Raw genomic sequence first — 14,295 nt, forward strand, 5'->3', positions numbered from 1 at the left:
GTGATTCACGAAAACTTTAATATTATCATTGATTTATTTTATTACTGACTCGAATGAATTCATGTACAAAGGAAAAGAGTATAAATAATATTTTAAAAACTTTTCTGTTCAAATGTATTAATTGAACGGACGGAAACACGACTCTTTGAAAAATGCTAAATATATGTAAATATGTGATGATTCAAATGGCTTATCGAAAAATTCAATAATTCCGAATTAACGTTTGTGACGTTTTCTAAACAAACTATCGAAGAGTCTTCCATAATCTTCAAAATCTATTGATTCTCAAAGTTTGAACTCAAACTGTAATTAGTTGAGTGATTTTTATGTGCTTAGGATTAATTTCTAATTTAAATAAGATGAACTCGATAAATAATCTTCGGAATTGCAGAATGGTAGTAATGGTGGAGAACTTAACGTTTTAAAAATAACTGCATTCATGCAAAACTTGCATGTAAATTGCGTCACCCCTTTTATGTTCATCTATTGAGACGCAAACTTACATGACTTTGTCGTCAACCCTTCCGCAATGGGTAATTTAATGTGATTAGCTTCAAATTTATGCAACATCGGTTACTTAACATCGATAAAATCCGATAAAATCGATAAAGTTTGTTAGGTGGGCCAAAATATATGAAGTGGCCAAAATACCTCTGTTACCCTAATATGTTTTAATAAATTCAAATCGTTGTGACTATGTTAGAATTAAATTAGGATAAAAATTTTATGTACAAGTGATGGTACGGCGAAGAAAAACTTATGTAAACTGCCTTAAGAAATAAACGTATTTATGGAAAAAAAATGACTTTGTCGTTGTGTGTAGTTCTGTGAGAAAATGTTATTGTGACTCTAAAATTTCCTAATCTTCTATCTTGTTTATTTAGCATTTGGTCTATGGCAAATATTTTATGAAGGGTGTTTTTTTAGAGCTCGCTTATTTGAAATGAAATAAAACTCATGCCGAATTATGAAATGGTTATGAAATTATTAAATTATGAAAAGTTCAAATTGAACTACTTTATGCAAAACTGCCAATTCAATTGGAACTGCTATTCAAAATCGGTTATGTGCCCTAGCACAAAATTTTGCTAACCCCTGAATGATATCAATATAATTTCGGGCATATGTCCGCCACGACTATTTTTTATTCTGCCAGAAGTCAAAGTCATTTGATCTTCGAACTTGATCAATCACCCAACAGTAGCTTTCAAACGAGCTTAAGAAGCAAGACTCTGCAAGCGTATGAGTAATGTCAAAAATGTGTACGTAAAAATAAATTCCGGAGCTTCTTTCCCTGATTTTAATCAATAAATCTTCCATATTACTGATAAATAAACCAATCAGTTCATTCTGCTTGAAATTGCAATTATTTTATGTAGCGCAATCCAATTCAAATGGATTGAAGCAGTGTTGCTAACTCTTTTATTAGGGAATTCAAATCTACATTCATAAAATGTAAGCAATTTTCCATCGTTGGTGAAAAATTCATCCTAAAAGTCAGGCTTAACATTAATTTGAGAATAAACTATTGTTAAAAAAGATTGTTTGAAACTCAATCGTGCAAGTCACTTTGATAAACTGATTGCACTGCATATATGAATACATAGATCTATAACATACGTACCAAATAAAATGTACGTAATATACAACACAAGTTAACTTGGTTAACTTTTGATCCTTAAGCGTGCTGAAATCGGATAAGCCATCTCCTAGAAAATTGCCCGTTAAAAAGGTGCACATACATTAAAAGGTGCACATACATACATACATAAATACAGATATTTTCCGATCTCATCAAGCTGAGTCGATTGGTATATAACACTATAGGTCTCCGAGGCTCCGTTCGAAAGTCGGGCTTCCAGCATAGATTCCTTTCTATAGATTAAGGCAAAACCTCGTAAAAACCCATTGTTACCAAAAAAAATTCATCAACACTTCATCCATCAAGTTAAGAAAAAAATAGCGAATATCGATATGGGACTAGACAGTTTACAAACATGGCCGCTTCCAGTGGAAATGCACGAGCTACTGAACGGACGAATTTTGGCCGTTACTAAAGCCAACTCCGAATGAAATTTCGCCGCCAACCGATTGGCTCAGGAATCGGTCAAAACTGCATGAAAAGAAGCGGAATGATTTGCCGTATCGTTTTCTCCATTTTTTCTATTTTTTCTTGTATTTTTCTATTTTTGCTTTTAGCAATTCTTAATAATCAGCAAATACAAATTGTGGCGACTAAACACCCTGTAGTACCTAACGGGCTGATACGCCAAAACAATGATGCAACTAAATCGAGTTTGACATTCTTGGATGGCTCATTATTAGGTTTTACACGATGACGACACAAATGAACTGCCGATGAATCAAGTTAATCTTTGACAGCTGACAGGTGGTTTGTTTTGTTTTGCGACTGCAAATTAAAAAATGACGATCATTAAAAATTAAAAAATGACTAAAAAGTGCATGTTAAAAACGTGCTCTACAGTGAAAAGAACTAGAAAGATGGCCCTGTATGCGTTTCCAGTATCAAGGAGCGATATTTGTACAAAATCTTTTTAGTGTGAGGCGACTTGCAATTTTTAAATTCAAACGATGAACCTCTGATAAACTTTTAAACTGTAAACAAGCCACCGACGGCTGTCACAAAAATTTATTCGGTTCATTTTGTGAGGTTATGTCATGTTGTGTGAAACCTAATAGCATAGTGATAAACTAGTGAAATTTGATGCAAGGTAGTGAGTGAACATAAGTATCGCTAATTACAGTGCAAGCAAGTCGAGTATAGACGTCATATGCGAACTGTCGCCATTTACACTAATAGTGTATATAAGCTACAAATAGGATTAATATGATCAGTATCTAACGGGGAAACAGATTGGAAAACCGACATGTGAACACAATGATGTAATGAAACCGCAGAGACGGGACTCGAACCCGTAGCTAACTCCTAACCGGGGAAATTGTTTTACCAATTAAACTACCCTGCATATGAAAACACATGAAGAGAAAGTCCAATTGATGGACGAAACTAAGCATGCTTCGCTCTACTTAGCCACTACGGTATTCACTTACAGTCCCGTATCGACGGAAACAAATTCAACAGAAACACATACAATGATCACGAGTCTATTTCTACCCATCTGTTCTTGCCAATATCACGAGTATTACTGGCTTGAAGCGCTCCTACAGATAATTCCAAGGTTTTCATCAAAATTGTGTATAGGACTATATTTGTAACTTTCTTATGAAAATCAAAAATAAACATTTTAGTTTTAAGTAATCGAATCAGAAATCATCGCGTTCTGTTGATGAGATTTGGAGAAATCCTGCGCCAACACAAACAATAAATACATTAATTAAAATCATCATTATTTCTTGAGCTCTCGCTAAAACCTAAGTATGAATTGGACCAACTTACCGATGAAATCAGCCAAAATGTGCGTACCTCTTTCGCATTCATATAACCGAATAGTTAAAAATGGTATATCGCCTGACTTTCACTTAAACGCATTTATAGAGAGAATTCAATGACATTTATAACGTCACTCTCAAACGGGTTGATCGAGCTCTCATAGCAAAACCTGTTTTAATCCACTTAGTGGTGTAATGATGCCTTTCTTATATATAATATTGTGATATTCCATTTAAAAATTTTCTCTTCGATTTTTGAAAAAAGACTAAGGGATTGTTTGTGCATTAACTAGTAACGGGTGATTTTTTAAGAGCTTGAGAACTTTTTTAAACAATAAAACGCATAAAATTTGCAAAATCTCATCGGTTCTTTATTTTAAACGTTAGATTGGTACATGACATTTACTTTTTGAAGATAATTTCATTTAAATGTTGACCGCGGCTGCGTCTTAGGTGGTCCATTCGGAAAGTCCAATTTTGGGCAACTTTTTCGAGCATTTCGGCCGGAATAGCCCGAATTTCTTCGGAAATGTTGTCTTCCAAAGCTGGAATAGTTACTGGCTTATTTCTGTAGACTTTAGACTTGACGTAGCTCCACAAAAAATAGTCTAAAGGCGTCAAATCGCATGATCTTGGTGGCCAACTTACCGGTCCATTTCTTGAGATGAATTGTTCTCCGAAGTTTTCCCTCAAAATGGCCATAGAATCGCGAGCTGTGTGGCATGTAGCGCCATCTTGTTGAAACCACATGTCAACCAAGTTCAGTTCTTCCATTTTTGGCAACAAAAAGTTTGTTAGCATCGAACGATAGCGATCGCCATTCACTGTAACGTTGCGTCCAACAGCATCTTTGAAAAAATACGGTCCAATGATTCCACCAGCGTACAAACCACACCAAACAGTGCATTTTTCGGGATGCATGGGCAGTTCTTGAACGGCTTCTGGTTGCTCTTCACTCCAAATGCGGCAATTTTGCTTATTTACGTAGCCATTCAACCAGAAATGAGCCTCATCGCTGAACAAAATTTGTCGATAAAAAAGCGGATTTTCTGCCAACTTTTCTAGGGCCCATTCACTGAAAATTCGACGTTGTGGCAGATCGTTCGGCTTCATGATGAAATGTCAGAGCATACTGAGCAAATAATAATGCATGAAAATCATAACCTCAAAAAATTTGAGCAAATACTAATGCATGAAAATCCTAACCTCAAAAAAATCACCTTTTATAACATACAGAATGAAACAGTGCTTTGCTCGCGTAGGTCATCCTTATAAAAACGAAGTGTGTTCACTATTATATGCACTTCCGGCACCGGAACCCGAGAACCGGTATAATCCAAGTCGGCTCGTACGGCCACCAACTAACATTACGTACAAACTCTGTGCTAGTTTTAATTCAAATTTTGAAAATTTTATACAATTTTGCCATCGTAATCTAAACGACGATTTAAATTTTTGTTGTATCCCGTCAAAGTTAGATTAATTTTTGTTGTATCCCGTCAAAGTTAGAAATAATGACGATCCGGCTCCTTCCGTTACAGTCAACCTCCGTCACCGTCACCGTCAACATTAATTACATGCATTATTATGGAGCCATTCACAGGTAACGTCACCGTCACGGAACATTTTGACGGATGAAGCGTGTGAACGTTCCGGTAAAGAAAGTATTAAACTAATTTTGACGGAAGCTGACGTTCCGGTGACGGCCATCTAACTTTTGTCGTGAATACGACATACTTTACTTCTTGACTATGGGGTGCCTTTTCAAAATTAGTCATATGGAAGAATGGGCAGAACTTAATCGTGACTCGTATTAATGGCAGCAACATAATTCTTTCACTATTTCATCAAAAATATAATCAGGAATTTAGGATAATAGTTTGAACAGTGTGAGATAACCACAAACAACTCAAAAATTAAGTTTTCTCAAAATTTGAAAACAACGCGGAACTCTTTACTTTCGCTTGGGTTTTCGCGCAAGGACGACGATTTTAAGGTAGTCAGGCACATATCTTCAACTGACTGTGTATAAAAGGGGAATCGTGGTTGAAAATCGATCAGATTCTGTGTTTAGCTCTCTCCTAGTAAAGACGCATTTTTGAAAGTGTTATTAAGTATTTGGGAAGTTTTCACGCGTTGTTCGCTAGTTCGTCGGTATCCCAAGTAATGGGAAAAGCGGGCTCTAGTAAAGGGCAATCCAGCTCAGGTGCTGGCAAACGTCAGCATGATCCAGATGCCGGCGAAGACGAGGCGGCTGCAACCAAACGCCTATTAGGCAAAAATAATTTCGCTGGACTTGAAGTTCAGGAAATTGAAATGAAGGAGAAACTACAAGGGGAGAGTCGCTTAACACAAACTATATTGTGCCTCTTAAAAAATATGTGATATACTGTGAGTCTAAGTGTGCCACGCTGTGCCCCATGAAACAGCTACTTGTCAAAACTGAGCCCTTTGTGTGTCGCAACTGTGCAACTGTATAAAACGAAAGTGCCAATATTGATAAATGCACCAACGCATTGTGTTAATGTGTGATTGGCACATTGTTCTAAGCGTCTTCCCCTTGAGAAACTATCACCTTTCTACATACAGGGATTTCCTGCTACCCTTCGTACGGACCTCAACAGTCTGATCAGCCACGGTTTACAAGCAACAATCCGTATGTGTAACGGATACAAAATCATCGTACCATCTCGACTGCATTACAACTCAGTAGAGAACTACGTGAAGATGATGAAGCTGGAGTATTTCACCCACGACATCGCTTCCAGTAAACCTTTCAAGGTAGTTCTTCGTGGTCTACCGGATATGTTGTTGGAAGAGCTCCAGAAGGAACCGGCAGATAACAAATTGAAACCATTGGCAGTGTACAAAATAAAACGGCATAATCAAAATGTCAAATACCGGGATCAGCTCTACCTGGTACATTTAGAACGAGGTTCTACAACGCTAAACGAGTTAAAGAACATCAAAGCTCTTTTCCACATCATAGTCGAGTGGGAACGCTACAAACCTGTCCACCGTGAGGTAACTCAGTGCACAAATTGCCTCAAATATGGTCACGGCGCACGGAACTGCCACATCCAAAGCCGTTGTTCGAACTGCGCAGGCAAACACCGCTCGGATGAATGTGAACCGATGGAGGAAACAGCTATTAAATGTGCAAACTGTGAAGGAAGTCATCACGCAACTAGTAAAGAGTGTCCGCAGAGAGCAGAATTCTTGAAAATACGCAAAGCAGCAATGGAGAAGAAACAGCCGAATAAGAAATCGAAACCGATTGACATAAAGGAGATGAACTTTCCCCCTCTTCCAAATCCAAACGGAAATCAACAAGGCAATGGTCAACCACTACCAAGTTTGCCCTATTTTCCTCCACCTGGATGGGGGAATCTCAACCAGCAATTTCAGCAACTGCCGAATAATCCGCCTCTATCCTCTGAGAGCACTTCCCCGCTGTACAAAAATGGCTTTGTCATCGGAGTTTACGTGATCTTCTTAACAACCAGCGGATCATGATTGAATATGAAATGAACCATATGTCAGGATTATTGCTGTTGTCACATATATTTTATGTGTCACGCACTTACTTTAATTCATTTTGTCATGTTCATTTTGTGCTCGCAATATGGCGTCAGTTGAAAAACCTAGAACAAACAACATAGGCCAAATTCCTTCTACCCTTCTACGGTATTTATCACAGTGATTTTAGGGTAAATAATTGCTCATTGATTTTATCGACAGTTAGGAAGTCTAGCTAATTTTTATTATACTTTCAGATCTAATATTAGTACCAAGCAGAAGTATAATTTATAAGCGAATGTACTATTTAGTGAGTTTAGTACAACTTATTTGCATGACCAATTGGCATTACGCGAATTCTGTGCTCTAAAAATACGAAACTGAAACACAATTCAGTTTTGTTTTTTTTTCTACAGCGGAGTTCAAAAGGCAAATCCTCTAGATTGGGTTCCAGCACATCAATCACATTTAGAACTACTAGTTCCAGCTGAATGCATTCCTTAAAGGGAACAATGTTCGCTTCAGTTTAGCTGCTCCGGAGAAAGGATTTATAACAATGCATTCTGTATTTTTGATATTTTTCGCAAGTGATTCAACAGAAACGAATTTAAAAGTAAAATTTTCAGAATATCTGCGTGCGAACAAAATTTATCGCAATGTTATGTCCAACAGACTATGTAATCTATTAGTTTTTAATACCAATATACCAATATTAAGATTCAATATAGAACTTTATAGTAACAATTACATGAAAATAATGTGATTATTAAGTAAAATTCTGGTAAAAGAAATAAATTTTACAGCACAATTTAAATGAACTTTTTATAAATTTCACAAAAGTATTCTATAGAATCTACGAAAAAAGTGACGTAGATATTACGTGATACCAATGTGGACTAAGAGTTCATGAGTTCATTCTGTGCTATCTATACTTCACATAAGTATTACAAGAAAAGTTCTATGGATAAAAATCACATACGTTTTCACGTAGCATTGAAGTGAGGATTTTTCTGAGTGTACTGTCCAAAGCAAGCATCAGCCCGGGACGATACAACAACTGTTCTTCGTCGTGACATCAGAAAGCTGACTCGGCGACGAGGTCAGTTTATCATTGTCGGCGATTTCAACGCAAAACATCCATCATGGGGAAACTTTCGTTGCAACAAAAATGGCGAAATCTGGAATAATGACGCCAACGAAGGGCACTACGTCATCTTGGGCCCGGATGGACCTACACGAATCAATCGTTCCGGTAACCACGCTACTTTGGACTTGTACGCCACGAACCTGAGCAACATCTCCCAGCCGATTGTACATCAGGAACTCAGCTCGGACCACTATCCGGTGGTGGCTGAAGTTTGCTCCTCAGTCCAACGAGTTGAGCACACCAGGCTAAACTATCATCGGGTTGATTGGAATCAGTTCCAGTGCATCACAGATGAACACATCGATGTCGAGCTACCGCTGGGTTCCTCGGCGGAAATTGACTCGGCGCTCTCAACCATCCAACAAGCGATTGCTGCTGCTCGAGATAGGACGATCCCGTTAGAAAGCAGGGTGAGTACCTCTCTCCAAATCGACAATTACACTAAATACATCATCCGTCTCCGAAATATCCTTCGGAGACAATTTCAACGTACAGGTGATCGTCATAAGAAGAACTGTAACAACTGTAACCTGTAACAAACTAACTAGGGTTATCCAGGAGATTATGACAAATTTGAGAAACAAAGAGTTTCAACATACCCTTCGCCAAATAACACCACTTTCCAAGCCCTTCTGGTCGATGGCGAAGGTTCTAAAGAAAAAACCCAAACCTATCCCTCCACTGGTTCCACCTGAGGGTGCAGATAGTGAAAATATTCTAATAACACCTGCTGAGAAGGCTAATGAACTGGGGCGGCAGTTTGTGTGTTCGCACAATCTGGGGCTCAACATAGTTTGCCCACATGAAGCGACCGTTGCCGATAGTGTGGCCGAGGTGGATCGATCAAACAGCTTAGTGTTAGAGGAAAGCAGAGTCACAGCCGATGAGCTGATATCTTTTGTGAAGAAATCAAAAAAATATGAAGGCCCCCGGTTTCGACAACACCTTTAACATCGAGCTGAAACCGGGAAAAGATCCTTCTTTTTCTAAGAGCTATCGGCCCATCAGCTTACTCTCTGCCCTGTCTAAGCTGTTTGAGAAATCGATCCAAAACCAGAATCCTTGCATTCGCAGACCAACATGGTGTCTTCCTGGAGGAACAGTTTGGGTTCCGGAAAGGAAGATCTACCATTCATCAACTCACAAGAGTTACCAACATCATTCGACGGAACAAGTCAGTATCCAAATCGACAGCAATGGCGATCTTGGATATCGAGAAAGCGTTCGACAATGTGTGGCACGATGGCCTGTTGTACAAGCTTCATCGATACAATTTTCCGATGTATCTGATTAAGATCATCAAAAGTTATTTTTCAAATAGAGCTTTCCAGGTCTCTCTGCAAAATATCCAATCGGACAAATTTCCCATCCCAGCAGGTGTGCCTCAAGGAAGTATCCTGGGGCCCATACTGTACAATATTTATACATCAGACATCCCACCTCTTCCGGGGGGCGGAGTCTTGTCACAGTTTGCTGACGATACGGCCATCCTTTATGATGGACGAGTCGTCAGTATTCTGAAGAACAAATGACAGAGGGGTCTGGATGCTCTAAATGAATATTTCACCAACTGGAAAATTGTAATCAATGCGGCGAAAACTCAGGTCATTCTGTTTCCGCATTCGAGATCGACTAGACTTGTTCCGTCTGACGAATGCGGAATTCGGTTCGGTGGCGCAGTCGTACAGTGGTCAGACGAAGTGGTCTATCTAGGACTAACGTATGACAGACATCTGATCTTCAGGTCACATGTTGAAAAAATCATCATCAAATGCAGCATACTCATCAGGTCTCTGTACCCGTTGATATGTAGAACATCAAAACTGTGCCTGAAGAATCGGATGGCTGTCTACAAACAAATCATCTACCCCGCAATCGAATACGCAGTCCCCGTTTGGCGGGGTTGTGCTCGGACACACAAACTGAGGCTCCAACGAATTTAAAACAAAATACTAAAAATGATCCTTAATCTGCCCCCTTGGACGAGAACCAGTGAGGTGCATGAACTAGCCTCCCTGGATACCCTAGAACAAAGATTCGAGCAATATTGCACAAAATTTGGAGAGAGGTGCTCAGCCTCAGAAATTGAAATTATTCAAAATTTGAATGTATTAGGTTAAGTTAGGTTAAGTAGGTAGGCTCTTTTATTTTAATCATTAAAACAAATGGAATATCTAACTTCGTAATGTAAAAAGATCAAAATTGCACATCAGAACATAATTAACATTAAATTAGGCGTAGCAAAGATGAAAAGCCAAAGGCTGAACCACTTACATTGTAAAATCAAATGTAAAACACATACAATGCTGAATAAATACATATACTGAAAATCGATCATTTCTTCTTGTGCGTTGGATATGGAAGCAGACGTGCGTGGTTAGAAACCTCAAACGCTCTGGTCGCAACTCCCATTTGGACTTCAGTCGTCAGGTGGAGCAGTGGGCAATTAACCTTTGGCGTGGTATAAAGCCTCAAACGCACGGGTCATGCTCTCATTTGGACTAAACATATAATTGCATACATTTGGGCTATTGATGTCATTTCGTCTGCTACAAAACAAATACAAACCACGACAAATAGAGTCTATATTTTAAGTTCGCGTGTTTGGTGTTGGTTCCTAATAAAGTTCAATTCAAGCAGACTCTCGTGCATTTGCGGATTCAAAAGGTGACGATTAATTGAAAATGTCGATCATTAGAAATTTTGGTTGCCTTGTTCCACATCAATGGCTCGAACAACCCCATGGGGCTGATCCTTGTAGTTTTTTTTAACTAGCGGTTATTTCGACATTGGTAACCCTAATGTCACTTCTGATTTGACAGCAACTTACTTTTATCCTTCCGCTGAACGAAAATGGTTGTGTATACGCTTGAGGAACGCGCGAAAATAGTGCAGTTTTACTTTGAAAATCATGGTAATGTTGGGGAATGTGTGCGAAAATTACGTATGAAAATGGGAAAAAAGATGAGGCACATTTTCATATCGGTGGGTATGTTTATAAGCAAAATTGTCGCATCTGGGGGACGGAAAACCCGCACGTTATCATGGAGAAGCCGATGCATCCTCAGAGAGTGACGGTTTGGTGCGGATTTTGGTCTGGCGGCATCATTGGGCCGTTTTTTCTTCGACAATGAGGTAGGAACCGCCGCCACGGTCAATGGCGAGCGCTACCGCGCCATGATTAGCGATTGGTTCTTCCCGTTGCTTGTAGAGGAAGACTTGGACACCATTTGATTCCAACAAAACGGCGCTCCGTGCCACACAGCCAACGCTACGATCGATCTTCTGCGCACAGTCTTCGAAGATGGAATTATCAGTCGAAATTCGGATGTCGTTTGGCCGCCTCGTTAACATGACGCTGACCGTCGTAACGACTGTCAGTTGGTTTGCTAAGCCCTCGACGTACTGCTCAAGCCACGGTAGGCCAGGTGAGGGTTTGTCATCCAACGACCTCTTTTGTGCCCTAGCTCGAGCTGGAGTCTCTTTCACTCAAAGTAGGCTTGATTTCAATGGGATTTCGCTAATCAGGGACTCAGTAATAATATTTCTGGTGAATAATAGGGTGTATTATAAATGGTTTAATAATTTATCATTTGTATGTACATGTGGGTGTATCTGCTTGTGTGTGTGAGTGTAATATTGTTATACCAGTCGGTTACTCGAACGCTGAAGCTACTGGAGAAGCTGTTGCTGGAGAAGTTGTTACTGGAGTAGCTGCTGCTGGGGAAGCAGTTATAGCGGGGTTGCTACGGCCTGGATGATGATCTAGAGAACTGATACTGCGTCGACGTTATCCGAGGGTAACGGCTGAATAGACCGCTAAACGCTGAAGTCTGACTTATCTTGAACGTTGGGTCTGGTAGGCGGGGGCTCCGGATCCCCGATGGTCGATTTTATAAGCTGGTACCGATCACGTGACCTCCTTAGACTATGGTTTATCCGATCTCAAGCTCTGTGGAGAGGGGGTTATTTGGATATTCTGCGGGTTTACATGTATCGATGTCACGGCTGTCTTCCCGCGAAACACTCAAACGAAAATTGACAGGTTCTATAAGATATATAGGCGATACTTGATATTCTAAGACAAGAAGGTTTTGGCGGTCAGTGAGCCCATTATCTTGGTATACTTTCCATCTTAAATTACTAAACGTATAATTCTTCCAACTTCCAAGCTAGAAATAATTGAAAATGTATTATTTTAGACAGTAAATACTACATAGTTTTGCTTACCCAACATGGAAGAATGTATAACGAGCCAATATTTTTCCGAGAAACAGCTGTTTATTAGAATAATAAATAGTATCTATGGTAATCTTGATGTTCTGCATTCAGCATTACCAGTTGTGTAGAAAATTTGAAAAAGTACACTGTCAAGCTGACAATGTACCGCATAGCAAAAAATATGTCCTTGAAAATTCGTCGGAATATTACGTATTATAATTTGTATTTGTCAAAACTACTACTGTGGCCATACAAGGATGAATTTTAACTTTCGATAGAGCAGCTCTGTGTGTACCCAAGCACTTCCGGATGAATTCACATTACCTACTCACTCACGGGTGACGCGTCGCTTGGAAGGTGAACAACAGTTTGAACAAATGTTTATGCGTGAAAACAGCACCTTTACTTTGGTCTTCTAAACAATTGAAGAAAACGTGATAATTAATAAATAGATCGTTCTTATAAAACATCTCATTGAACCTGCGTGACAAAGTCAGTTTCCTAAATAAAACATGTCTACACAGTTGAAATTCGTAGTGCAAGTTGCTTCATGCATCATCATCATTTTGCACTACGCAAAAACAGTTGACATCACGGAAAAGGTGTTGGATGAGCTCGCGATCACCGAGGGTGAGTGCTGTTTCTTGGTGAATCTATAGATTAACATCTATCCTAAAATAAAGTGATATCAAGCTGGGTTTGAAGTACTTTTGAGTATCTTTATTGGGACATAATGTAGTAGATAGATGCTCTTCTTGTATTGAGTAGTACTGTGACATATTCTGACGTTTAACGATCAAGTGAATGCGTATGCGCCTTCGAACTTGTGTGCTAGATTTTACACAATTTTATGTTTGCACTTGTTTGTTCTAATGCAATGTATCGCTTAATTAAACATCAAGGATACAAGTTTCAAAAGATTCATTCAACTAAAAAAAAAATGTTGGAATTTCAGATGTCAACGAACCACCGGAATTGGAACCAGCGCGCATATTTATAAATATTCCAGAAGAAAGTGCAAATCCAAAGCGCGCCGTAGATGTTCGCCGTTTACCCAACCGCAGTCGGCTCAACTATGCAAACATGCGGAATTCAAACTGCAGAGTTGTGCCGTCGTCTCAGTGTAGACATATGCACGGTTATCGAAACCGTCCGCACAACTACCGAGTGCATGGCAATCATCAACCGTGTCATCGACGGCAGCGACGAACGACGACCACGACGACCACCGTTCAACCCACCTGTCCAACGATTCCACCTCCACCGCCCACAACCTGTAAACCTAATCGTATCAGAATTATTGAACTAGACTTACCATAAGCGTAAGATAGATGAAAGTTAGATTGATCTGATAATGTTATATTAAATATCATGTCAAAATATGAGATTATGTTCTTCGCCGATGAAAAACTTTTCTTTGTGATTGGTTACTCGATACTGAACACTGCCAAACGAGCAGGAGTATTTCACCCATCCGCTCTCCATGAAGGCAGGCGTTTACTGAACAAAAAAGTGACAAAGCCTATATTTAAAGATTCTGTTTTGTGCGAAAGTTCACACTGTGCAGAACGAAGAAGTATTTTTCGTACATGCCGCGAAGCCTCCCTATTGGCTTTCAAACGCAAAACTCAAATCAACTCCGCGCCTTCTATGTTTCACTTTATGGACTAAGAACACGATGATGTTAGCAAATAATTTCATAGAGCAATATAGGAATCGAGTATTAAATGCAGAAATAGTTACTACCATAGTAGATTTTCCTTAAACAAACCTACGGAATGGGAAAAACTTTTGCATTCATTCAACTTTTGCATAGAAAGTAAACCTTTATTTCTATCGTAAATATCGTAACAAAACATGGTTTCGATTTTGTATTGCGTTAGAGGATGAGAAGTAAGCACAATTCTGTATTTAGTTTTGACAATATTTATTAAATCTGTATCCTGCTTGAAAACCACATGGACGTATACAAATCAGTAAATTACAGGCATCTGTAT

General features: G+C 39.2%; 1 protein-coding gene across 1 annotated transcript; it reads left to right on the top strand.

Moving 5' to 3' along the window:
• The first annotated feature begins 12,646 nt into the window (after nucleotides 1-12,646).
• Nucleotides 12,647-13,634, top strand: LOC131434415 (uncharacterized). Its single transcript, XM_058601096.1, has 2 exons — nucleotides 12,647-12,928; nucleotides 13,254-13,634. The coding sequence occupies exons 1-2, from the start codon at nucleotides 12,811-12,813 to the stop codon at nucleotides 13,616-13,618; spliced, it is 483 nt and encodes a 160-aa protein (XP_058457079.1). The 5' UTR covers nucleotides 12,647-12,810; the 3' UTR covers nucleotides 13,619-13,634.
• The last annotated feature ends 661 nt before the right edge of the window (nucleotides 13,635-14,295 follow it).

Source organism: Malaya genurostris, chromosome 3, assembly GCF_030247185.1.
Source record: "Malaya genurostris strain Urasoe2022 chromosome 3, Malgen_1.1, whole genome shotgun sequence".
NCBI lineage: Eukaryota > Metazoa > Arthropoda > Insecta > Diptera > Culicidae > Malaya > Malaya genurostris.